This window comes from Anser brachyrhynchus (genome assembly GCF_964034855.1).
Source record: "Anser brachyrhynchus genome assembly, chromosome: 11".
Lineage (NCBI taxonomy): Eukaryota > Metazoa > Chordata > Aves > Anseriformes > Anatidae > Anser > Anser brachyrhynchus.
The window spans coordinates 10,840,846-10,867,539 of NC_137706.1; the positions used below are offsets into that span (position 1 = coordinate 10,840,846).

At 53.4% G+C, this 26,694-nt stretch overlaps 1 protein-coding gene across 10 annotated transcripts in view; it reads left to right on the forward strand.

Moving 5' to 3' along the window:
- Positions 1–494: 494 nt before the first annotated feature.
- The window catches only part of CPEB1 (cytoplasmic polyadenylation element binding protein 1), a 36,379-nt gene continuing 10,179 nt past the window's right edge, over positions 495–26,694 (forward strand). For 2 of the 10 annotated variants that reach the window (XM_080607365.1, XM_080607368.1), the window contains exons 1-3: positions 495–587; positions 5,295–5,472; positions 14,448–14,636. In XM_080607365.1, the coding sequence (XP_080463491.1) occupies positions 573–587; positions 5,295–5,472; positions 14,448–14,636 (382 nt within the window). In that variant the 5' untranslated portion in view covers positions 495–572. Of the gene's footprint in view, positions 588–702; positions 777–1,207; positions 1,227–5,294; positions 5,473–11,424; positions 11,818–13,369; positions 13,559–13,773; positions 14,186–14,447; positions 14,637–26,694 lie in introns of those variants that run through there. The other 8 variants (XM_080607371.1, XM_080607370.1, XM_080607369.1 and 5 more) reach the window with 8 other exon arrangements.

A 26,694-nucleotide genomic window follows, 5' to 3' on the forward strand; every position in this document is an offset into this window, starting at 1 on the left:
GGTTGGACGGGACCTCTGGGAGACGTGGTCCAACCCCTGCTCTAGCGGGGCCACTGGAGCGGGTTGCCCAGGACCGTGTCCAGGTGGGATGTGAATCTCCACGGAGACTCCACATCCCTGGGCAGCCTGCGCCAGTGCTCCACCACCGGCACAGCACAGCGTTTCCCGATGTTCAGACGGATCCTGCTGGGCTCCAGCTTGCGCCCAGCGCCTCTGGTCCTGGCACTGCTGACAAGAGCCTGGCTCCGTCCCCTCCGCACCCTCCCCTGGGTATTTACAGCCAGGGACGAGCCCCCCCCCCCCGATCCCCCTCTTCTCCAGGCAGCGCAGCCCCAGCCCTCCCAGCCTCTCCACCCCCCCCCCCGTCAGGAGCCGCCCAACGGCCGCCGGCCGTCGTGAGGGGGCGCGAGGCGGCGGCGGCGTCGTGAGGGGGCGCGAGGCGGCCGCGCGGGACAGCGCCGCCACGCGCATGCGCCGCGGCCGCGTTAAAAACCCGGCGGGGGGCCGGAGCCCGGCGCTGCCGCCGGTCCCTCGAGACCCGCCCCCCCTCCCCCCCGCCCTGTGCAGCGCCCATGGCGTTCCCGCCGGTGAGCGAGCGAGCGAGCGCCGTGCTGAGGCGGCGCGCGGCGGGCGGGAAGAGGAGGAGGAGGAGGAGGAGGAGGGGGGAGAAGGGGCGGGGCGGCGCGGCGCGGCGCGCGGTCTCCTCCTCCTCTTCCCCCTCCTCGCCGCGCCCGCCGCCCCCTCACGTGGCTTCGCACGTTGGCGGCGCGCGGCGGGTGAGCGCTGGGCGGGAAGGGGCGCTGAGGAGATTGGGCGGGAAAAGGGGGCGCTGAGGAGATTTCAGGGGCGACCCCGCGGGCGGGGGGGTTTCGCCTCAGCGCGTAGCGCTGAGGCGAAACCCCCCCCGCCCGCGGGGTCGCCCCTGAAGAGTTGTTGGTGTATCATGGTCTCACTTAATGGCTTAAAACCCCTTTTTGTAGGCAGAGGGAGGTCTGAGTGTTTTTTACTTAGTAGTAGTTTGCACCCTCTCTGTGCTCCCACACCTGTGCGGAGTGTTCTCCAGGCTTCACTTCTTCTTTTTTTTTTTTTAATACCCAGCTAAACTCAGTGCTCGTTGAGGTGGGTTGGTTAATAGGCTAGCCGTGTGGCAACAGAAGGGGATGTAAGTGGTGGCAGCTGCAGCTGTGCGAAGGGTGGAGGTGATGCTTTGGTAATGTTTCATTCAGGTAATGTTCAGGGCTCTTAGGTTTTCCAGCTGGAGTGCTCTCCCTGGGCCTTATTCTATGTTGATGGTGTGCTGAAGCCTCTGTTTGGGTTGCTACTTGTTTCTAAGGCAGCTTGGATAATAGTTTCGAAGTATTCAGTTCTGGGAAAAAAAAAAAAAAACAAACTACCAAAAAGTAGGTGCTTAGCAGTGAAACTTCTTTCAAAACAGGAATTTTGGCAAAACTGCTGTAATTCTGAAGTCAGCGCTCCCACGTAAAAGTAAATCCAACGAAGTCTTTTCCAAACAGGGTTGCTTCCAGGCAGATGTGTTCGAGGCTCTCTCCATGCAAACCATGGAGCAGTTGCTGAAGTGTGGCCCCGCTGGTGGTGAGAGCACTGGACAGGATGGGCTGGGCATGTTAAATTGTTGCTTCATTAAGCAGCGTTGATTTGTAGGAACAGTTGCATCAGAGTAGTGCTTTCTGTTGGTGTACCTGACTTTGGTTTGGGAAGCAAAACATGCCAGTAAGAGACTTCTGGAGCTGCTTTTGATTGAAGTGTAGAGCCATCTTGATTTAGTTATGTTGAAACTCATGCTATTTTAACAATGTCTTAAATTTTCAGGATTCAAGACCCTCTTGGCTGAGAACCCCTTCAGGCATCAGCATGATGCTGCCTCCGTGGGATTTCCATGGAAAGCATAATGAGTAAAGGCTGAATCGCAGCTGGGGTGGACGAGCCTTGCCTGTTCCTAAGGAGCTAATGCACATCTTGGTTATGCTGGCAGCTCAGCTGTGTTTAATAGCTTCCCTCAGGATTAGGATATCCTAATCCTGCACAGTGCTGGGGGTGCTGCCTGGCCATGGGATTTCATTATCTGCTGTTTAAATGCTAGGTTTCCTTCAGGTGTGTCTATGTCAGAGCTGTGGAGGTGCCTTTGTTTCCACTTAGATATCTTTAGTGGCTTTTGCTTACGTGAGCAGACATTGTTCCACGGACTGAGTTGCTGCAGGTCCGTGTCTTGTGGGTGTCCTGTGTGGGATCTCCTTTAAGTGCTGCTGCAGTCATGGTTTTGAGGGGTTGGTAAGACATGAACCCCAGGGACCTGATGGCTGCAGGTACAATGATGTTTTGGCAGCCAGCTTCTGGATGCAGAGCAAGCAGGTGAGGTGGCACGCTAGTTGTCTTTCTGCTGCTCTCTGGGAGCAGAAACACCTTCTTGCCTTGTTTCACATCAAGCCAGGTGCTCCCCATCTTGCTCAGGTGGCTTTTGTTTGGAGTGTGGTGCTACAAGTGTCTGGCACCTGATGGTCCCTCCCTGGGGCTTCAGAGCCTTGTAGCGCACTGGGCACAGATCTTCGTGCCTTGGTGAAGGCGGGGGGGGCAGCTTCAAGTGTGGGCTGTGGCTGTAGTTGCTGTGGTGTGGTCCAGAGGAGCAAGAGTGTAACTGTTGATGTATTGCTCTGGTCAGCAAAGTCCTTCAAGATAGTGTTGAAAGCTAATCCTCGCTGCATTCAAAAATGCTTCTTTGCTCAAAGTGAGAATGGAGCAGGTTCTGGAGCACGCAGCCTCAAACATTTCCCTGTGCTTTGGTGTTAACTCCTGGTGAGACTAAGGGATGTGGATGTTTTCTCCAGCTATGTATTGTGAATTCCTTCTGTTCAGCAGCCTGTGTAGTCTAGTCGTTTGGACCCTGCATGCTTCAGAGACCTGCAGAGCTCTTTTAAAGGAGTATTTTTGGCTTGGGGGGCCAGGGAGGTGGGTGAGCTTCACCAGGGAAGATGCAGAGACACGAGCCACTGCCTACACAAAGCGTTGGATGCCAGCTCTGAAGTCGGTGGTGCCTGCAGTATCTCTAGGATATCCTTCAGTCTTTAAAGTTAAAAGCTCTTTAAGTAAAAGGAAATTCTGTAAAAATGCTTGGCCATCCTCTTGCTGTTTTTTGTTCTTGTTTGTGGCAGGACTGGTGCTGCCAGCTGTGGGAAGCATCAAATGCTAAATGAGCAGGAACAGGTCGGGCATTTGGTTGGCCACTGGAGTTTATTTTTGTCCTGCTAGCACAAACTCCGAGGAAAAAGCTTTGCCTCCTGCTTTAAGAGGTTCTGTAGCAGTAACATGAGGAGAATATGGCATTTCACGCTTGTGCCAGAACAGCCTGATGCGGCACTCCTTTTTATTAAAGATGACTGGCAATACTCTCTTAAATTGAGCTTCTGTACTCCTCAGCTGCTTTTTATAAAGATGACCTAAAGCTTGCTCTGCCTGTTTACTCTTGCCTGAAGCTTGCTTTGAGCCCTACCTGTTTATTCTTGGCTTGTAAATGCTCCTGTGCTGTGCTGACAGAGTTCCAGGGCCTTATCTGAGGGTGGGCTGGGTCTTTTACCAGACAAATATCCCAGGCAGTGGTGCTGAATTAGATGCAATAGTCTTAAGCAGGCTGAAATCCTGAATCAGTTGCTTGCCTCCTACCTGGAGGCATCACAGGAGTTGACAATTCCCTGGCTTATTGCTGCCTCCTCCTGGATGGGTTTGTTTGCTTGTAGTTGACCGGGACGTGGAAAACTGAGAGTGCTTTATGGCAGTAAAACTGCCCACAAGGTGGGGAATGGGGGAAATGTGAGTCCCGTGCTCAGGCTGGGCCAAGTTCCCATTTCCATGTGAAATTTGGTTTAGGCTTGCCTCTTGCATCCAGTTACAGGCCACACACTGGAAAGATCAGTACAGGATCATTTGAAAAGGAAAACCAGCTCGGTGCTTCAGGCGTGCTGCTGGGCAGAGCAGAAGTGTGGGGAAGGCAGGCCCCAAACTTGCAGGATCACATCCAAATGGTGGATGGATTAAACGGCTCCTTGACAAATACAGATGGCCCAATTTAAAGCTATAGGCTCTTGTGTGTCTTGGAGTAGCAGAGGCCTTGTTTGCCAGCCTAGCTGTGATTCAGTTCTTTGAATTTGGCTCCAGCTAGATTTGCTTAATGGCAGGGATTCTGGTCCAGAGGCCAAAACCGGAGTGGCTGTGCCTTCCTGCACTTCTCTTTAATGTGCGTCTTAATTGATGGCAATACTGCTTGCTCAGCGTGTTCAGGAGCAGGGTTCTGCTGCAGTAGCTTTTGGGTGGCGGGGAGACTTGCCTGTGGTCCAAAAATGCTGGATGGAGATTGTTTAGCAGCTTCTAGAGTGGCAAGGGCTTGAGTGCTGTGCAGCTGCACTGAAGCAAGCCTGGGTGTGGAAGTGGCTTGCAGGCAGAGCTGGGGGAAGCAGCTGCTGCTGCTGGGTCTCTGGACTGGCACCAAGAAGCAGGAGGGTTTTGCTCTTGGCATGCAGAAGAAGCTTTACTGGGAGCCCTGGCTTGTAGTAGGATGGTCAGACCCAAAAAACCTTGAAACTGGTAGGTCGGTGCTGGTGGAGGATTGTGATAAAGCAGAGCTGTTGTTGGGTAACCCCCTTCTGATAAGGAGCTGCTAACTAAAGAGAAGACTGGGATTCATTTCACCTTGCTGAGTGACACCTCAGGACTTTGGGGCTGTTCGATTAGCTGGGAAGTCTGGCTTTTTCCATAAGCCTGAAGCGTTTGCGTGGCTGCTGACTTGACTTTTCCAAGATGTTGTCCGGAGCTCCAAAATGAGGGCGGTGAAGTGAGCTGTACTGTGTGCGGGAGGAACCCCCGTGGTGTCAGGTGGTGGCTGCCTTGACCACGAGTGTCCCCCAGTGTCAGGAAGCTGATCCTGGGGAGGAGGAGTGCAGTCTGTGCCTCAGTGTGAAGTGCTGTGCGGAAGGAAGGCAGGGAGCTTGTGTTAGCAGTTGAATGGGTTTGGGTGCTGTGGCTCTTGGTCTAAAGTTCACCCAGTTTCAGTGAGCTGGTGCCTGCTTGTGACTGGGGCGGCCCTGGTCTGGCGTGCAGTGCTGGCAAATTGCTGACCCTTTTGCTTAACTGTTTCTTTAGTGCAAAGAATTGTGTCTGAACCTTGCGAAGACCTGGAGCTAAAGCTAATATGAGTATTGGAGGCAATCCAGGCTTTCCACAATGTGTTGAAAGTAGGGTGGTGAGTAGTAGCGTGCTTAACACTAATGCTTGTTCTTTCTTACCAGAAGGAAGATACTGGGAGGAGCATAAAAGACTGCTGGGATAGCCCGGATGCCCCTGCTCTTTCCACGTGCAGCAATGCAGATATATTTCGCCGAATAAACGCCATGCTGGACAACTCTTTGGATTTCAGTGGAGTCTGCACCACTCCTGTCACAAAAAGCAAACGTGACGTCTTGCCAGGTGATGTGTTTGGCTGGGTTAGAGGCGAGTTTGAGGGCCAGGGGTTGGTAGGATGGGGAAGTTGCTCAGTGGGACCTGGCAAACATGGTACGCTCCTTGGTGGTGTGGTGGTTGGCACCTGCTTGTGAACAAAGAGCTGCTTGAAGTTGGGGCTAATGCTTTTTTGGTGATGGGGGGCTTTGTGAGCCTGAGATGGGTAACCCTGTGTTCCCTGGCAGTGTGGAGGTGCCTGGGAAGGCTGGCTTCATGTTCCCCCAGGTCCTGTGTGGGCAGGATGTGAGCTCTCGCTGCCTGACCTGTGTGTAATGCATCATCTGCCAGCTGCTTTTGGCATAGGTGGTTCCAGCAGTAAAGCAGTCTGCCTTTCCTGGAGGCAGGATTATATCTCTTGGTGGCTCCTATGGCTGATCTGCTGCATACATAAAATGCAAAAGGCTTTTGAATAACCGTGTTTGGTTTGCTACAGCTTAGTTAATCTCGTGTTGAAGAACACACAGAGCAGTGCATGTAGAAGACTTTCTCTCAAAGAGGAGCTTGAGATTATGAAATCAGTTCCGCAAGTTCCTGCTTTGTGCGGGCTGAGGGCGGTGGGAATATTCTGCTGCCTTGCACTTGATTTGCCTCAAAACAGGAGGCTCTGTGCCAAAGCAAAGAGTACTGGGTCCAGACTTATTTTTATGTAACTGAAGGACGTGCTTTTGTCCCTTTACAGTGGATGAGATCTGCCAGTAAATGTACCTGCCCAGAGCCTGCTGTTCCTCTTGCCAGTGCACTTCTGTGCCAAGGATTTGGGTGCTTGAAAGAGATTGCTGTTGCTCCTCCAGCCTCTGAATTATAGGGTCAATAAACACTTTTGCCATTATTGGAAGCAAACTGACCCTCTGGACTTGTCCCAAAACAAAGTGGGAAGTAAAGGAAAAACCTCACCAGCTGGTGACCTTGCAGGCTGCTGCAAGCTGTCTTTGTAGCCGCTCGTGCCGGTGGATAGCCTCAACCAAATGGGCACGGAAAGCTCCAGACTGGTTTCTGGACACCTTGTGGTCAGGTTGGGCACTTGTGCAGCGCGATGTTGTGCTGGCCTAGTGAAATGACTGCTACCAGATGACTTCCAGTGCAGCTTAATCTCCTGCGTATTGAAGGGTTTAGCGCTGCGGACCAGGGGCTGATCTGGCCATGTGATCCTGTGCTGGCGCTGCAGAAATGCTGGAGGAAGTGAATTGTTCGCTTCTGGGTACGAATCTATACCCAGCATTGCTTGAAACATGGCAAGCAAAACAGTTCTGGAGGATATGCTGTTTACTTTTGAGCAGTTGCATAGAGAATATTAACTCATTCAGGTCAGTGGTGTGTATAAGTGGTGCTTTTTTTGAGATTGCTGTTGTACTGAGCTCGTTAGAAATTTTTGTCCCTTAAAACAGTGGTTGTCAGTGTTGCATCTGACCTTGATGTGCTGGAATAATAAGGGAGGATTAAACCTAAAACAAAGGAAAATACCCTCATTGGGTTCATGAGGGCTCCTTCTGGCTGCTTCATTGAAGTCTTAGCTATAGCCCTTCATATTCTGTTTTTAATTGTGAATGGAGCACTTCCTAATTAATGTTGGCAAGTAAGCTGAAACTTAACTTAGTTGGATGTACCTCATCCCACCAGAGCAGATTCACCTGGTGAAGATGTGGGTTAGTTCTGGCTTTAGGTCTGGGCTTAGAGCTGTTGTAACAACGCTGATTTACAGTGCTGTCTTCCAAAGCTCTTGTCTGAAGGACTGGCATGAAATGAACCTGCTTATGACCCTCTGCATGTAAATCTCTCTTGGTCTGTCAGTTGCTGTGGTATTTCTTAGATGAAGTGGGGTCTTTCCTGTCACAGGGCTGCTGAGGTGGAGTCTTAATTGGAAAGTGGGTAAATTTCCCTTCTGTGGTGCTCAGCTGTGTGCTTCAGGCTGTCAGCAAGTTACTTCTGTGGAAGACCATCCTGTAGGACAGGTATGATGGTACTTCTCCATGAAAAAGGAGGCTTCCAGTAGCGTGTTATTTCTGCTGTGGTGCAAGCAAAGTTGTGCTTTCTGGGACATCCTAATAAATGTTTCTTGTTCCTGCTTGGCGGGTGAGGCTGGTCTCACAGGTAGGTGCTGACAGCTGGCACAGTGCAGTTTGGGGACCAGTGTGGGGGCCCATCTCAGCACCCTGATGGAGGTTTTGGGCTCGCATTGAGTTTCTTGTGCAGCTGCATGGATGTGTGCGACGGCACAAGGAGAGGTGGGACTTGCTTCCTGGTGATGCTGGGTGCTGCTGAGCCAGGGCTACGAAGTGGCTGCCTTTGGTGCCTTCACCATTTAATGGGAACGTGACTTTTCCAGAAGCTGCCTCTGGGCTGCACAAGAGACTGAAAATAAGTAACCTGAGCTGTCCTGACTGGTCCAGCAACTGCCAACTGCAAATATTTGGAGTGGGTCAGCGTCTGTCTGGTGCATGTTGTTAGCCCACCAGTGGTCCTGGCCTTGCCTCGTTAGTCTGCACTGGGACCTCTCAGGAGGTAGCAAGGGCCTGAGTGCTGCAGTTCTACAGGTCAGTTCTCCATGTTCCTGAGTGAACAGGACAAGGCTCTGCTGGATCAGGGTCTTTTAGTGAGCCTGGCTTTTGGGTAGGTGGCCTTGCAGAGCTGTCCCTTGGTCAGAGCTGGGGACTTGCCACGTGGTGACTTGGCTCTGGGTTAAATCACTCCTGACGAATTCGTTGAGTCTGGTGCTTTTACTCAGTGCAAGAACAGCTTGTGCATTGTGCATAGTAGTTAGGCTACATTAACATAAAGCTCATAGCTTCTGCAGTCCTCACTACTGCCTCTTAACTTAACGAGCCTGGAGATCCACCCTTAACGTAGTAGCTGTAGCAGTTAAAAGTACTGCCTTTGTTCAACTTCCCCTCTTTCAGTGGGAGGGCTTGGGGAAGAGATGTATTCCAGTGGGGGAAACTTGTACTTCTAATCTGTTCGTGGTCCCTCCAGCTTTTCAGTTGTCTTCCTCAGGTCAAACTAAATTTATCCTGGATTGGATGTGTGTTTAAGAAGCCCTATTCAGCCTTAAGAGGATTACGTGTGGTGGACGAGGGACTGCAGAAGTTCATGACCTTTCACTAATGCTATTGGGGAGACACGTGTGGAGATGCCCTGCTTGGTGTGGTGAAGTGCGCAGCAAGGCAGCACGGAGATGGACGCGGCATCGGTCTGAGCAATGTGAGACAACGAGCTTATTCAGGGCCCTGTTCCTGACACAGGTGGAGAGTTATCCAGATGGCGGAAGGGACTGCCACTGGAGACTTAAGTGGGCATACCTAATGTTAAATCTCTATAAAGATCAGTTTGCAGTTAATGATAATCCTTGGTGAACTTAATTGCCTCGTCAAAATGATCTGAGCTGTCAGGCCCAGCCTGACACCACAGTCGTTTATGGGTGCTTGCTCCAGGAGTTTCCGAAACACAAGGCTTAGGTCAGGCCCAAACTGAAGGGTACAGCGCAGCAGCACGGTGGCTGCTGGCCATGAAGGCTGTAATTGTGGAACCTGTCTGGTTGCTTCCGAGACAGGATCGTGCGGTGCTTCAAAACACCTGCCTCTCTTCAGAGAGCACTGAATCAGCCTGAAAGGCAAAACTTCTTCAGCATGGCTGCATGTCACGCAGACATCAGCTTGTTGTGGCCCTGCGTGCCACAGCTTCTGGTGTTGGTTCTACTCCCTGAAATGTAAAGCTAATATGTGTGCTCGCTGCCAGTCCGGGTAAGAACATGAGCGAAGCCGTTCTCTTTGGGTAGCTTTTGTTGCACAGATGTTCAGGTGGCTTTCTTTGCCAGGCTTCAAAGCCCGGCCTTGCTGGGTGGAAGGTGCAGCTACTAGATCTGGGTAGGAAAGCCCAACCAGCTTTTGAAATCCCAGGGTGTTCTGTAGGGACAACTTCCAGCTTAAGTGGAACAGCAAGTAAAGCTCCTTCTCTTTAGCCTTCGTATGCCCATTTATTCACCTGGTTAAACGGACTTGTTTCAACTAAAGGCAATGTGGACTGAAAACAAGGGCTTGAAATGGCTGTAGGTACCCCAAATGTAGCTGTGTGTTGTCTGTAAACTGACAGTCCATTGTTCAGAGGATTGGGGGATGCTTAAACCACTTCCTGTGGCTTGGGGTGCCCAGATGAGTGTAAAGGCTGCTAGCTGAGACCCATCAGCCCTTAATGATTCTGGGGAGTTCCTTTATTTAAGGAAAGCTAAAGGACAAATGCTGACCAAGACTAAATCAGCTTGTTACCTGCCATCAGTTGCTGTTAATGGCATCCCTTGTTTAGCCACCCAAAAAGTCCTCCCTGGTACTGTAATGTAAATGCCTCTGTCCTTCACTGCCCTGCAGCCACCAGGACTGAAGCACTGGATAGATGACATCTGGGATGAGGAAACAAAATATTTTGGACGGTGACCCAAAGCATAGCACCATTTGCCTCGAGTTCGTGGGGTTAGCAGGGTGCCTGAACCAGGGCAAGGCTGTGGCTTGCCCCAGATAAGTGCCATATGCCCAGGACACAAACCCAGGAGAGCTGAATGGGATGTCGCTGCAGATCCAGCAGGTTTCCTGAGGGTTTCCTGACATGCTATGCTGAGATGGTGTTTGGTTGTTCAGGTTTTTGGGCACTAATCCTGTGGCAGTATCTCAGAAGTAGGTAGAGCAGTGAGCCTAAGTTGCAGCTGCTCTTAGTTTCTTAAATAGTTGGTTGCTAGCTCTTGAAGTGCTTGTGGTTACCAAAAGAAGTCAAACTCCTTCAGCTGGCTGTGAAATGGTTCATGCAGCAACAAATTTCTCCACTTGAGGAGTTTTTCAGATTACAGGGAAGATGCTTAGTTGTGTATTAGAAAAACCTCTTGTAACTAGTAGGTTTATGCCTAACAAGAGCTTTCCTAAGCCCCTGATGATCCCCGGTGTACCTGAGGAATACAATTGGCTCATCCTCTACAGGATTTCGCTCAAGATTTGTTGTAGTCTGCCTTGTACGCAAAATGTATTTGAGAAGCTTAATTTTCATGGATGCAATTCCTAGCCTTTGAAACCGGAGGGATAAAAAGGTGTGAAAGGCAAAAGGGCACTCCTGCTGTGAGCTGCCTTTCCGCTTGTGACCCGAAGGGCTTAGCAGGGTTTGCCTGGCCTCCTGCTTCTCTAGATTTGATCTGAAAGTTCAGAGCTATAGCTTGCGATGCTGCTGCACGCAAAGATGCCTTGGAGCTGCATCTCTTGGTGAACAGAGCTCCTTCCGCTCTGTTTTACAGCAGAGCTCTTATCCCTCCCCTGTGCCCACGCTTGTTTGTGGAGGGGCTTCCTTTGCATTCAGGCTCCGCTAGAAATTAGTGTGTGGGAGGGAAGGGGGACCTTGCATGGCCACAGCAGCAGGAGGAGCATTTGGTTTGTGTGTGCTTAACCATTCTGCTTCCTTTTTTTCCCCTCTGAATTTTCCCAGTTTTCAAGACAAAGCGTGCTTGCTGGATTTTAGCTGGCTTTGCAGGTGGCCTGCGTCTGGAGGGCTTGGATGTCTGAATGCCTTGGTGCTTGCATGTATCAGTTTGCAGAACAAGTCTGGCACTGAGGGATGCTGCTGCTATGGGGCAGGGCCTGGCTTGCGCTCAGCTCCCCGTGCTGCCTTAACCCCTCTGCTGCAAGCTGCCTGTGGGCCGTGGTGCTTGGTGCCAGTCCTCCCTTGTCTTCTCCACTCAGGCTTAAGCTGTAATTTTCTAAATATTTTCCTGTTTGAAATGCCTGGCTGGTGCAGCCACACTGCATACCAGATGGAGGAAACGAGCCAGGCTAAAACTAACTCCTGGTGGCGCGGCTTTAACCAGATCGGTGCCCCAGCCCAGCTTCCAGGGTGGAAGCTCATCTGCCTAAACTGGTGTGAGTGGGGAGGGAGTGCTGGGGTGGGGACAAGTGGCTGGGGCTTGCGTAAGCCTGCTGGTAGGGTTGAGCTGCAAGTTAAGGGCTGAGCTGCGTGGAGATGCTCCTTGTTAAGAAGCCTTTGAAATGCCTTAAATGCGGGGCTAACATTTGAAGTCTGAAAAATGCAGCTTTCTGTCGGGGCGACGGTGTGGAAAGCTGCCCAGCCTGTGCTGCCGTGTGCCCAGGCTCTGGGGATGTCCCGGACCGGTGGGAGGACGTTGCCTGGGAGAGCTGCCGAGACTCGCACAGGAGCGCTTTGCTAAGGACCTGCTTCTCAGGATGCTGCTGAAACAAAACCCGACCGGCTCGGGCACGAGCCCAGCGCAGCAGCACGGCTCCCTCTGCCACGATGGTTGGGTTCCAGGGGCAACTCCAGGGAAAAACCCAGGTTGGAAAGATTCGGGCTGGTTCTCGGGGCTTGGAAAAGTCTGCGGCAAAGCATTTGGGCTGGGCCGGGCTGGGTCAGATTGCAAAGTGAAACTAATATTTGGTAGGCATGTACTTGCAACTAACTTGAGGTTGTGACTCTTCAGACTGGATTTCTGTAGGAAATTAATTCCTCCTGCCCTACATCCTATTAGTTTTACATGTGTGCCATTAACAATCGTCTGCTTTGTAACAAATTTCCATTCTGAGTTTGAAAATAAGCATTCCAGAAATCCATTTTAAATTCCCTTTTTAAGTTTTTTCCTTGATGACCCATATCCATCTTTCAGCGTGGCTGTTTGCCGTTAAAGGGGAGGCAGGCTTGTGCTGGCTGTTTGCTTCGGTTGGGAGAAGGTCTAATTAAGAAATGCTGGTTATCTAAGTAAATCCTGCTTTGTGTTTCAGCAGCTATGCACGTAAACTGAATTGCAGAGAGCTCATCTTCAGTGTAGGTTGAAGTCGTCAGAAGGAAACATGGCTCTGAACCCAAATCTGACTGGGTTCAATTAAACAAAATAGCTTATTTCCTGAGAAATAGGGATAGCGAGGGAAAGCTGGCATGTCTGGCTTAGGATGCTGTGGCATGAGCGCTTTGAGTTTGTTCCCTCTTTTCCTGATTTGTTCAGTGGTGGGTTTTTCCAGAGGGGCTCTGGATGGGATTTGAGTTCTGCTGTCTGTCAGTACTTTCCGCTTGTGTCCATGCTTGTCCGAGCATCAGGTGTGGTGGGAGTTGATGGTGAAGACAGTACAAAACCTGTGAGATCCTGCTCCCCAGGCGCATGGTAGCCTCTTCCAGCCAGGGATGGGGACTCAGGCAGAGCACTTGTGCATTTCCATAAACACAGAAATGTTGCATATTCATATGGGCAAGTTATGGTTGCTGTGGGAACTGAGTTGTCTGAGCAATGTGCCTTTATCCTCTCCTCCCTACAGCTGCATTATAAATGTTTTTAGGGCCTGTCCAAAACGAGCAATCTGAAAACTGTACAGGAGGAATTAATGCAGTAAAATACCCAGCCGAAGATGCGGCACGATGCTTTCAGAGAAATACTCGATGCTGTTACAGGCGCCTGGTAGTGATGCGACTGAATTGGCGTGCTACAGCTCGTACTAGCACTACTAGGGGAGTAGGAAAAGCCGTGTGGATGCTATGCCAGCGAAGTACCATGGAGGAGGCTGTGGCCAGGGAGGCAGCTGGTTGTCGGCAGGTACAGTTTCAGCTGGTTGCATCCCAACTGTGGTGTTTTAGCTGCTGAAACCACCGCGGGGCACAGGCAAGGGCCCCACCTCGGTGCCTGGCTGTGCTGGGTGGTGAGTGAGGAGGGATCCGGCCATGGGTGCAGAAAAGGAGGCCTGTGGAGGCCGGCAGGCTGCCTGGGATGGCCGGGGCCGCACGTGAGGGATAACGTGACAGGCTGGAGTCGCTGAAGAGCCGCGAGCAGCGTGTGCGCGAGGTGCACATCTGATGGCACAGTGGGAGGGAAGGGGGCAGGGGGAGGAGGAGGAGACAGCTGCCACTGCCTGGAGCTGGCTTATAAATGCCCTCTGACTCAGATTTCGGGTAGCACGGCTGAGCATCTTGTGGTTTCATCAGCCCCCAGATCCCGCATTAAGCTGGAATTCGTAGACTATGAACCTGCTGCATTTCCTTAGGCTGTTGGCACGGGCTTAAACCGAGGCAGGAATCCGGCGTCTCCAGTACCGTAGGCTTGCGCACCTCCCGCAGGGGAAGGGAGGGCTCAGGGCAGGGGGGGGACCGGGCAGGCGGAAGGGAAATAAATAGGCCACGGAAATTCCCAATGAGAAACGGGTCCTGCGCTCCCTACGCTGGTGTGATGTGCCCACGCGGACCGGACAGGGATAACGCGCTTCCCTCTGGGTAGCGGGGAGGGGGTGAAGGTTATCCTTGTTACTCAGTGGTAAACAATGCAGAGTCAGGGAGGCAGAGTGGCCGAGCTGAACCGAATAGATTATGCTAGCAGAATTGTGAAGCTTTGCATTGGGCTCTGAACTGGAGCCAGCAGCTGGAGGCTGTCCAGGACTAAAGTGTTTTTGGGTTTTGTGGGTGGAGGGAGGCGGGGACAGGAGAGCTGGGTAGCACTAAAACTAACTGTCTGCTCTGTCGCTGCTGCGATCGTCGTCGCTGGGGGGATCGCTGTCTGCTGTGCTGTGGAGCTCTGCTTTTGTGCTGCCTGGCTTACCGGAGCTGCACCCCTTTCCTCCTGCCTGCCGCCTTGTCTTTCGGGGGAATCCATCCTTTCTTCTTACCCCTATTTTGTAAGAGCTGATGCGGTTCTGTTGCATGGCTGAGTGACGTCACTGTCAGCACAGTAAGCATCAGCAGCCTGGTCACATGCTGACCCAGTCAGTAATGCAGGCGGGATAGGAAGGTGGAGGGGCTGAGGGGGGTGGGGGGCTGGTTTCTGGACATATGGTAGCCCTCCCTTTTGGGGTGCAACCGCTGGCTGCAGCGGCAGTGGCTTCAGAGCAGCGCCAGACCTGCCTTGGGGTTTAACGCTTCGGAAAACTCCTTCTTTCGAAAGAAAAGCAGCCCTGAACTCTCAAGCTTCTGTTTGTTCTCAATCTGAGCAGACTTCCAGGACTCTGAAGAAGCAGTGGCAAGCAGGATGCTTTTCCCCACATCCACGCAAGAGTCTTCCCGTGGCCTCCCCGACACCAATGACCTGTGCCTTGGCCTGCAGTCCCTCAACCTGACGGGGTGGGACAGACCCTGGAGCACCCAGGACTCTGATGCTGCAGCACAAACCAGCACACAGTCCGGTGAGTCTGACACACGCAGCAACAGTTGCTGGATTCCTTTTTTATTTTTTTGCCCTTTTAAAGCTAATGCAGTGATAGCTTGTGTAACGGGGTGCTGGCAGTTTCCGAGGGGGGCTCGTTGCCCTGTAGTGCTTGTGTAACGTGGTGGCGAGGGTAGGGTTGAGTTGGGGAGGCTGTGGCTGGCTGTGCCACAGCCCCCTCTGCTCTGCTGTCAGTTCACTGCAGGCAGAAGTGCCCGGGCTTATCTTTCGCTGTCGCTGTGAGGCCGCTGGAGGAATAACGCAGCCGAGAGGAGAAGAGAAATCCTCTCCCTGAGCCTGCATGGAGTGGGTGGGGGGTGTGGTGCTAGGGCGCTGAGCATGCCGCCTGCGAGCACGGCCCAACTTCGCTCCGGTGGCCAGAGAAAATCCCCAGCGGCAGGCGGGGCGTGTTGCAGCCGTGTGTTTGCGGAGAGACCCCCTGCCTGGCCGTGAGAGTCCCGGCGGCAGTGCTCGCCCCTGCGCCACAGCAGTGCTTGGTCGCACGACTGCCTCTGGGGTGTGGTAGGTGCAGCCAGCACCTGGCAAACAACTTCAGCCTGGAGGATTCGGAGGGAGCCTTCCCTGGCTGGAAGCATCGGTCCGCTCCGAGCAGCGGGCTGGAGGAGGTGCAGCGGAATGGCTTCTCGCTTGAACCCCTGTGGTCCGGTGCAAACCTACATGATCGGCAGGGTGTGGGCTTACAGCCGTGCTGCTGGCTTCCCTTCCCCTAGTGCTGCATTCCCAGCTGGGATGGGAGGGGAGTCCTGGGGGTGTTGGGCGCTCCCCAGCACCACACAAGGCTCGGTTAACTCCTGCAGAGGTACCGGCCTTCTTTGTCAAACCGTGTGCGCGCAGGATGAGGAAGGGGCGCCTCGTGCACAAACTCGATGCAGCTCCCTGTTGCGGGGCAGGGGGTGTGGTAGAGAGGGACGTGTTCATTTCCCAGCCTTGTGGGGCTGTAAGGACCGGCTTCTCCAGCGCTGGCGTGCTCATTCAAGTAGCAGTCCATGGAAAGATCTAGTGCTTTGGCAGAGTTTGTACAAGTTCAGCCTGGTTGCTACAGAAACTCATCCCTTTATAGCAGCACGCTGCTGCTTTGTTAAAAGGGTAGTGCATCTCTGCGCAGACTTGGGTGACACAAGAGGCCCCAGGCATGAAGTTGCTGCTGACAGGAATGTAGATAGCCCCTGGGCAGTGCCGTGCGGGTGTTTGGGGGGGCCAGGGGGTGCTGCAGACCACCTCCAATGCCCAGCTGCTTACACTGTGTGTGCTCTGATGGGGTGCTGCCCCTGGACAGGCAGAGCTGAGCTTTTGGGACACAGCACAGCATGTCACTGCATCGGTCGTAAAAATCGCTCGTGGGGTGGCGGAGTTTGAAATGACAGCTTTGTCAGCGCAGCTCGCTCGAGTTCCCACATCCAGTTTCCGCAAGACAGCTCACGGGCCCTAGCGCAGGCAACCAGGGTCTGCTACGGTCGGGCTGCGGTTGCTGTATGAAGTCTCCAGCACATGGTTCTCTGGGTTTCCCCGAACGAGCCAGGGAACACCACGCTCACTGCGTGTCCTGTACCTGATTCACTGCCAGCTCAACCCCCGCTGAAGCATCGCGGGGGGATGGAGGAATGGGAGTTATCGGTGCTGCGGGCTGGACAGATGCCTTAGAACAGGCTGTGCATGGAGCCCCATATGGCAGCCAGCAGACTATAGGGCCCTGAGCTGTGTTATAGGACCATAATGTAAAGGATCACTTAAAGGAGGCCGTGTCGGTGCTGAACCGTCCCTCCAGCACTAACCATGGCATGTGGGGCTGGGGCGTAGCGCTGCAGGGCTGGGGCTGTCACGCACTGGGGTGGCTGCTCTGTGCTGGTGTCCCAGCCCCACCTGATGTGGTGCGGCCGTCCCCAGCCCTCTCTTGGCCAGCTTCCTGCCAGGCTGCGTTGGCAGAGGTGCGGACGTCTCTGCAGTGCTCTGCCAGGCAGGCAGCAGCGCTTGCATGAGCCTGTGGCAGGCTTCTGTGTGCCGCAGGCTGAGCTGCGTAGACTGTGGTGCTGGGGGATGTGTGCGCTTCCAAGGGTGGGGGGCTTCTGGTTTTGTAAGGGAGGTGAATTTTGGGGGTGATTTGGAGGTGCTGTGGTGACCTCCCTGCGAGCAGAGGCTGTGCCTAGTGCCCCTGCGGACTGCAGTGTGTTGTGCTGAAGCTCCTGCCACAGAGGCTTGGGAGGAGTGGTGGAAAGGGGCTGTGCCTGGGTGGCCTGCAGCCTCTGGGTGCTTGTGGTAGCAGCAGCTGTTAGGAGGTGGCACCCAGCATTGTCTGGAGAAGAATTCCTCACTTTCACTCCTGGTATTCCCTCGGTATAGGAGGTGGGGATGACTGGGGCATAAACCAGCCCAAATGCAGCTGAGGCTCCTCCAGGGAAGCAACACAGGCCTTCGGAGCGCCCCTGCTGTATGGTTGGGGTGTCCTGAGACCGCATTCCCCCTGTCCATCCCACCCTCCCTTCCAGGACATGCAGCAGCTAGGCCAGGCGTGCTCCTTGGCCTGCCCAGTTGTTCCAGTCCCTTTCCAAGCGCTGTGGGGATGGTATCTGCTCACTGGGGAAGTGAAATGTTGGGGGTCTGTGTGTGACTGTGGTATGGCTTCAGCCTGCCTATGCTCCCTGCGGCTGCAGAGCCATGGCTGCTTGCTCTGCCAGGGCCCTGGAGCAGCAGTGTGAAGCTCCGTGGGAGGGGAGGCCGTGTAGCTCAGGAGCACCTCCTGAAAACTGGGGAGCTCCTCTCCGGGTGGCAGAGGAGCGCTCCTGGGGCTGTGAGCTGTGTAGATCTGAGGAGCTGGCGGACGTTCACGGGTGGCCTCGCCATGCTGTAGCTGAAAGGAGGACATGGGCCGGGTGCTTTCATGTCCAGGCACTCCTAGCGCCCAGCGTTGCAGCCTAGGAGGCTGCATGAGCCTGCTCCCCAGGGCTGGGATCTCTTTTGGGGGTGTTCTGCGGGCAGGTGAGGCTGTGTCAGTGCTGGGCAGTCTCTAGGGGCTGGGGAGGGAAGGTGCTGCTGGCACCCAATGCCTTTGGAAGGTTCCAGCAGTGACTCAGCTGCGCAGACCCATGGGGAGGTGGCTGGGAGGGTGGAAGTGCAAAAAGGAAAAAAAACAGTAACAATCAGGCTAAAAATACTGCTGATGTGGTCCCCTGCAGTGCCTGTGCTTGAGCACTGATGAGCTGGGACCTCCTCTGCTGCCTGTCGTCCCTGCCAGTGCGGAGCTCTGAGCCAAAGGGAAGGACCCGCTGGCTGCACACCCTCCTGGTGTCACCTTGTGCACCCGGGGCGGTGGCATGGCACGGCTTGGCGCAGCGGGACCCGATGCAACACCAGAGGAGGCCAGGGTGCGGTGAGGCCGGTTTGTATGCTCTGCTCCTGCCTCTGTCCCCCTTCCCAAAGGGATGCTGGAACTGCCGTGCTGGACCAGGCTGTTTGTAACGCGCCTTCCTTCTGGGTGCAGCACCGTAACGCACCGAGGATGGGTACTTAGCCCTTGAGAGCGTGCCAGACGCGCTGCCAGCCCCTGAAGCTGGTGTCTGGAGAGAGCCTCCCCGGGAGGCAGCAGCTGCTGCAGGCTGGAGCCGCCTGCATTTATTGGCTGTAGGAGTGAACTGCTGTCTCATAGCTGGGAAGGCACATCAAACCCGCTGCTGCCACTAGATCTGTCAGGCTGGAAGTACTTCATCGAGCCCCAGAAAGCTGCTCGGTGGCCTGGGGAGGGGCTTTTGCAGGAAACTGGCCTTAAGCACTTCCAGTGCTGGCATCCCAGCTGTCTTTCTGGAGGCAGCGTTTCCCCTTTACAGCATCCCAGCAGCAGGCAGCCGCTTGCCTCAAGACCTCTGTGTTCCTCCCTCTGCAGAGGCAAGGAAGGGGTAAGAGGCAGCAAGGCAGGACTGTCCTTGGTGGCATCCTTTATCCTTCCTGTTCCTAAAGGAGCACGAGCAAATGGGGTCCTGTTCCAGTTCTTGCCCAGAGAACTGGTGACAGCAGCACCCAGGCAGTGTGGATTTCACGGCTCCCTCACCGGTGTTCTGCCTGCGTGCCAGCTGCTTGGTCTGGCTGGCCTGGTCTGCCCTATATTGGGTTAGTCTCAGCCTCCCTATGTGGGACAGGCAGACTCGCCCACTGGGAAATCATCCTAAAACCAGTCTGTTAATGTGAAGCTTGCCATGGTACCAGTGCACTGGAGGAGCTTTCTGTCATGTTCCCTGAGCTGTGTGGCCTCTATAGGCTCTAGCACAGGTGTGAGCAGTGCTTGGTGTCAGTTTCAGACTTCTTTGCTCTTCTCATGTCTCTGTAAAGAGAGGGCTTAATCCTTCAGCCCCTCTTCAGAGATCTGCAGTCTCTGAGGCTTTTTGCTGAGCACAGGCTCTTGGGGGGGTGGGATGACACTGCCAGGGTGTTTTCAGGAGGGTCAGCTCTGCTCTGCGATGTCACCCTTGTTGTTCCCTTGCCCCTAAATAAGTTCTGAATGCTGCTATCAGTGTCTTGGGAAATTGCTGATGGTGGCTTTGCCTCCATCCTGGAGGATGGGATGCTGTCTTTGGGTGAGTACAGCCTGAGCAGATGTGCAGTTCCTAAATGTCACCGAATTCTTAAGCATCGCCCTGAAGCTGCTGGTGCGGCAACGGATTCGGATTTGGTCTTGGATCCCCTCTTGAGGCTGCAGCTCCAGCCATGTCCGTCTCAGAATGAGGCCAGCTCATTCTTGAGCCTGAAAGTTACGGCTCTGGAGCTGGGGCAGTGGGCTGTGGTGGGACAGCGCTGCTGGATGTCCCCAGCCTCGGTTCCGCTGCTTCCCAGAGCACAGCGACTTCTTTCTGTAGTAAGTGTGAATGTGCTGGTCATCTGCGGCTGCTTAAAGTCTGCTGGGCTAGGGCTGCAGGCCGTCTGTGCGCTGCCTGGCAGGGAGCCGGGGCCTTTGTTAGGAGGCTCTAAAGCCTGCAAGGCAAAAGCCCATCATCTCCTGAAGGGGGATGTCTTTCAAGACACAAGACCTGTTGCACAGGAAGAAGCACGTCTGTTTCCATGGACTCCTAGCCTTTCTTCCCAATAACAGCCAGAGGGACCTGCACATTGCTCCCCCAGGACCAGCTGTTCGCAGACTGTCTTCAACATGCTGTATCTGTGGTGGCAGGCACCTGAGAAAACACCTTCTCCGGAGCTGGTTAGCTTTGGCAGAAGGAAGCACCCCTCTTTCTGCAGGGTGATCCAGACTCTGTCCTGGTGTGTGCCATGGCCACAGAGGAGGTTGGTGAGTGGTGCTGATCAGTCTGGGGTGGTTGTTGCTAACGAGCATGACACAGCTGGTGCTGCCCTTCCTGCAGGGCTGGAGCTGCTTGCTTGGAGTGCTCAGCTGCAGAGCTCGAGGAAGACCCTGGAGGGACAGGATCTGGGTGAGGAAGTCCCCAGGGCATCCATTCTGTTTAATTTGCTGCTGGGCTAACCTGTGCTGCAGCACGGTGCGAAGTGCCTGCTCCCAAGCAGGGCAGCAGCTTGGTGCTTTCTCCAGTGCCCCTCTGCTTGTCCAGGTGTCCACCTGCTGTGTTGTGGACAAGTGGCTTCAGCAGCCAGTCTGTAGCAAAGGTCTTGTTTTGTGCTAGAGGAGGCTTTCTGGGTGACAAGAGCTCAGCATCAGATAACTCCAGGTTGTGTGCCACCAGAGCACCTGGGAAGGACTTTTCTAACTCCCTAGTGATGGGGGAGCCTGTCTGGAAAGACTCAAAATATCTGTTGTGCTGGCCCAAGGTGGTGATCACCTCCTGCTGGCCTCAGACCTGTGTGTGACTTGGGCAATGCAATAACCAGAGGCTTGCTGGCGCTGGGGATCCTGGATCTTGCGTGATCCTGGGTCTCGTGTGCTCAGCACCTTTCGTCTTCAGAAGAGAATGAGCTGCCTGGTGGCTCTATGTTGAGCCCTGGCCCTTTTGGGGAAGACTGCCTGCTGTTCAGGGCTTGCTGGTGGAGTACAAACAGTTGCAGTGCCTCATATGTGGAGATTAGTTATAATAACGCAATAAGGGAGGATATCCAGTTTTCCAAGCTGGAAGCTGGCTTGCCTCGCAGGATCTCCTGTGTGCCCATTGTACTGCAGTGGTGCCTATGCAACGGCCTGCCTAAAAGCTTGCCCTGTGCCCTCTTAGCTCCTGTAGGGCTTTTCTGAGGACGTACTTGGTGTGGATGCTTAATGGGCACTTGTTTCTTGAGGATGTCTCAGTAAGGGCTGATCACACTCCACGGGCTGATTTCTCAGCTGCTGGCCAGAGCTGGCCGTGCTGAGGAGCAGAAAGCCTGGAGCACTTGATAGCTGCAGGCTGTTCATGCGGCAGCAGTGCTTGATCCTTAACAGAATAACTTATGTATCAAATAAGTAAAACAAGTATCCAAACTCCAAGTTTGCAATTGGTTTCTAATGGAAGCTGCTCTTAATCCAGCTTTTAGATCTGCCATTTGAGCAGCTTCTCCTAAACAGATTTTTTTGCACTGATGCTATAAGGCAGAAGATGCAAATAGGTGAGCAACTCGAACAGGAACCTACCCAGCATCTCTGCCTGCATCCAGCAGGAGCTAAAGTGGGTCAGGGCAGCTTCCTGGCTTGTGCTGGAGATGGCTTGCAGGAGCAGGCACGCCCCACCAAAAATCCTTTCCCTTGGTTTCTCCTGGGAGGGAAGGATGCTTGAGTGAGCTCTCCTGAGCATCCAAGGGGCTGTTGCTGCTGCCTGGCCACCGAGCCTGTGGAGGTAACGGCGGATGAGTGTGGGTGCAAGGAAGGCACAGACTTCTCAAGCATCTGATTGTTGGTGGAGGTGTGGTGGAGAAAATGCTCCAGCACTGGCAGATCTCCACCCTTCATAGACAAGCTGTCTGTTGCTTCATCGCCTGGTGATGCCGGTGTATACAAATACATGGGGCTTGTGGAGCTTCCCTATAAGCTTTTGACACCAGATTGTAGTTCAAAGCATGTGCCTCTCATCTAGCTGCTGAAATGAGCCTTACAAGTGTGTGCCTTCCCAAGGAGAGCATCGGAGCTGCTCCTCGGTGGCTCTGAGCAGCCCTAGGCGACTAGCAGCTTAGTCTTTTTTTCCACTGTGATTGATATTGGAGGTGGTGGCAGGGTGTTTCAGATGATGCGTGCAAGCTCTGGCCTGGGGTAAAATTCATCCCCAAAATTGTGCCAATCAAATGAGGGATAGGGCAGACAGGTTTTCTTCCAGCCCTTGAGCTGCTAGGTGTCTAAGCAGTGGAAGGGCTGCTTACTTGCTGGGCAGAGCGAGGTATGAAAGGCTCTGTCTGCTGCAGCTCATCTGTTGTAACATGATAGCTCTTAGAAGAAGTCCCGAATGTGTTTTTATCTCCATGCATTGTTACAAACCCTGCAGTGTGTGCAAGGCTGAGTGCTTCCACCTGCAGCTGTGTGAGGGCACTGCTGGAGGGCGGCTGGTCTGAACCTGCCTGCCTGTGGGCTCAAGACAAATTGCCTTCTCCAAGACTCCATATGGGGAATGGGACAGGCTGGGAAAAGCAGCATAGCCCAAGGGGGCTGAAGAAAAAGAAACATTCTTTGGGCCAGCACGGAGCATCTCCAGCCAGCACCACGTCCTGAGGCTCAGCACCTCATGTCTGCGCCTCTTGTGCACAGTCCCTTAGGTGCTGGCAGAACAGCTGAATCACAGGTGAGGGCTGTGCTGCTGCCAGCTCAGGCTGCTCTCGGGCACAGCAGCCGCCATCCCTGTGAGATGGCCATGGAGAAATGCCCGGCTCCCCTCCTTGTGTGCCATTTCCCAAAGAGGCTTGTGTTTGGGGCAACAGCCTGTTTTAGTTGCTCTCCCTTTGCCCAGAGGGGTTTTTCCAGCATGCTGCTCCCCCATCGTTCTCCAAAGAGCTCTCCCTTTTCCTCAAGCTGGTATCCTGATCGACTTGACACCCCACAAACTGTGATACAGCTGAGCAGCGAAAATGAGTCAGCCTCAGCCTTGTTATCACGGAAACTAACACATGCTGCGGAGTTTGCACCCTGGACGCTGCAGCAGATAATTGAGAGGAGTTTAGTACTTAAATATAGAAGTGTTTGTTCTTGAGGCTTGCAAAACTGAAGCTTGTTGTGCAGAATTTGACCTGAATATGTTGGCTTTTAAATATCTCTGGGACTGATACGTGTTAAACCTTGCTGTATTTCACTGTTCTGATCTCTTAAGACGAATGCAGTTGTGGCAGTCTGCTTAGTGAATGCAATTACCTGCGCGCTTCTAAAATCCTGAATCATGTTTTAGCTGTCCTTGCTGATTTTACATCTACCTCGGGCATCCATTTTCCCCTCCCAGAAACATCGTAGTAAATTCCCTGCCTCAAGAAGCAGTTAAGCTTGCTGTCAGCCAGGTCCTGCACACTCGGAGCAGGAGGAGGACCTGTGCTCTCAAACATTAATGCAATAAGCCTCTGTTCCTGGTTCTGCTGCTGTTTCCATTTTTCAGGGCACGCCGGGGAAGTGACTTACCATGTTGGTGCCAGAACCAAGAATAGACCTCAGGTGTCCTGACTCTAATTCTGCGGTTCAGCTGTGGGATCATGCTGCTTTTTTTTATTCCCCTGCCCCTTCTTAGCAAACCAGAAATAGCTGCCTGAATATCCTCAGTTCTTCTTTGTCCCAAATGAAGAATCCGTCAGGGCAGAGTTCCTCTTCTGTAGTTCAGAAAAAAAAAAAGGGCTGTGTGATGTCTCTTGATTAGACAGTGGTTACTGCTGGCAAAGTGGATGCTTGATCACATCTGGTCTGGGCTCTACTTTTCTTGAATGTTGGCATTTGGTTCGAGATGACTGAGACTTGTGTTGTGATGTGCAGCTCTGTGCCTCTGCCTTCAGGTAGCTCTTCTCGTAACAGCGGTGACTCTTCCCCATCTGGAGTGATGGGAGCTTAATGGAAGGAGGAGGATTTCAGCAAGACCTCGGGAGGTATCCGTGCTGCCGCTCTGATCAGTAGCACTAGGTCTTGCTCGGGTGAGCTCTGAACACTTAAGGCTGCAGATCCCCCTTTTCCATTCCAGGCACTGTCCCATTGCTTCTCTGCTTAGGAGGAAGGATTTTTCTTTTGCCATTAGCAGTTCTTTGCAGATTTTACCTGTTTCTTTGTGATCCTGGGTGTCTTTTGTAACTGCAGGCATGCTGGCTCCCCCAGGCAGCATAAGGTGCCATGGATGCAGGTGAGAAGTGCAGAAACCCCATTTGAGGTTAGTCTGGAATACGGATCCCCCCTTCCCTGTGCTGAGCAGGCCGAGTTCTAAGCAGCTTGGTGCTTGTTTGTGATGGAGGGGGAAAACTCACCCTGGCAGCCTGTCTGGCTGCGTCGCTGCCGTAACTACAGAGACGTTGGCTGTAACTGTAGGAGGTGGTTAAGGTGCCCGTTTGCCTTTCAGACATGCAAATGTTTCTCATGCCATGAAGCTGCTTCGTGTCTGTAGGAGGTGCTGCTTTTTGGCTGACTAAAACAGTCAGCCTGCTCCCACCCCACATGGGTAGAGTCTGGCTGGGCGGTAAAAACTGCAGACAAGCTGTTTTTCTGGAACTGCAGCAGGCTATTGTTTGGGACATCAGCCTTTTTTCCCCTCTACAAGCTTATTTGGCGAATGACAAAGAAACTGCACTGTGTTCAGTCTCCAGGGCCTTGGTCACGCTGCTTCCCTCCTCCGCCGCCGTGCCCCAAATGTGCATGCAGCTCTGCAGCCTCTGGGCATGGCAGGTGTCACCGAGTGGAAGCAGAAGTGCTGTGGCTCTGAAAATCATCTCCTCTGCTCCTCCTGGTGAGAGTTCTCCTATTGATCTCTTCACCCCTGCCTCCAAAAGGAGATCAGGGCAGAGGGGTAGGCTTGCAATGTGAGTAGTGTTTGGAGATTGAAATGTCCCTGCCTCTACCCTTGCTGGTGGTGCCAGCCAGCAGAAGCGACCATCTCAGCGTTGTTGACCTGCTTGTACAAGTTCTGGTCCCTTCTAAATAGGCTTCCTCCAGCCCTGCAGCGAGCTTTCAAAGGCTGAAATATGTATTCAGAGCACGACTTCAAAAAGTGGGTGCCTGTGCTCATCTAGCACTCGGTGCCACTGCCAAAAGCGGTGTCTGACTGCACGCACATTAAGCATGCAGGTGCCAGACGTTGCCTGTAATGCAGGAATCTGGGGCCTGGCACTATGCTCGGCAGAACGGGAGTCTCTTGTGCGTGTGCGTGCACGCGGCTACCTGCAATTGTGAGGGGGCTGAGAGCAGTGTGTGCCGCCCTGCAGCAAACTTCTTCTGTGGGGAAGCCTCCACTGGTGTTCCGATGGCATGGGGAAGATCTTGAGCAGAGGGATGTGAGAAGAGTGACATGAGTGCCTTTGCTCTGGGCAAGACTGTTTCTGGGTAACTTGCCTAGAACAGATGCACCACGGGGCAGAGGCGCTGCTCTGCTAGCAGCTGTGTTGAATGTGCTGTAGGCTCCTTCTGCTGGGTGGTCTCCTGCAGCCCAAAGCTGAGGCCGGAGTCCTCGAGAACAGCTTAATGGTGGCAGGGCTCTTTGTCAGCTCGAGTCACTGGGAATAAAAATTCAGTGGCTGCTCTGTCTCTAGTGTTCTGCTTATCTTAAGGTCTTATTCAAGGCAGTAAAGCGTCATTTGTCATCAGCATAGCGGTAAGGTGGTTTATTTGCCCAGAGTCCTTCCCTGAACCGCTGGCAGTGGTAAGCCTGGCTGCTCAGGGCTCATCTTTACAGCCATTTCTTGTAAAATAGGCTTGGTCAAAACTACCAGGAAGGTCTAATCCTTAAGTGGCTGTAAATAACAGTATGCGGGGAAGAAAGCCATATGCTTCAAGATCCTGAGCAGGTGCTGAAAATCTTAAATTGTAAATCTAACTGGAGCATGCAAGAATAAAAGCTCTTCTGAGTCTGGTTGCGTTGGGTGTTGGATGCCTTGCTGTTGGGGCTCCTTTCCCAGGGAGCACATTGCAAACAGCGGCTTGTGCTGGGGGAGTTGTTGGTCTGAGATGGGGTGGGCTCATGTGAAACGTGGCTGTAAGCAGGGCCAAGAGATGACTTGGGGTCTGCAGGGCGGAGTTGGCTGAAAGAGTTAAGCCTGGCCGTGGCTGTGGGCTGTGTGGCTGCGTACTTCTGCTGTGAAACGTGTGGCTTGGGTGTGATGGGTCCGAGATGCTCGTACCTCTCGGGGCCCCAGGATGATGCAGGAATTAAGAGGGCACACTGCAGCAGCAGTGTCCTGATGGCATTTACTAGGAAAAGCAGGACTGGATCTTCCAATGCTCATTCTCTAGAGAGCGTCCTGAGCGCCTGCGATCTGGAAGAGTGCCATGCGGGTGTCGAGACTGCTCCACAGAGCTCTTAAATCTGTCGGCGTTTGGCTGACGTGCTCAGAGATGGAGCATGCTGGCTCCGAATTCAGTCATTAAAGCTGCAGCAGTGAGTCAAAAGTCAGAGCGGAGTTTCTATTAAAAGCTACTGGTTTTGCTGTCCCCTGCAAAGGAGAGTTGGCATGTGCCTCTCTTGCAGCTCCGAGTGGTGGCCTGAAAAGTTCCAGAAGCTTTCTGCCACCCGTCGTGCTCTGGACGCTGGGGCTGCTGTGTGAGCAGGTGGATGGGAATCGTGTGGACCCTTAGGCTGGAATTTCCCACATAAGTGTGAAAAATACTTGATTGTTTGCTTTTAACTGGCTTTTAACTGCTTAGACTAAGAAGAAAATGATCTGGTGTCTGCTGTTCCACTTCAGGATCTCCAGGGATGCTCCTGACACCGGAAATTGCTGATGCATCTTGCTTATGCACTAAAGATGGTTAAAGTCTCCTCTCCTGCAGGCTCCCTGTTTGGGAGGAGGGGAGATGAGGCAACATCCCTGGATGTCTGTCGAGTGGTCCAAATGACTTGAGAGGTTCTGTCTGGGTGGGTGGCTTTTTCTGGTGGGGCCCTCCCTGAGGAGGGGGCTCAGCGGGTGACCCTGCCAGCAGGGAGCTGCGTGTGAGCGCTCCA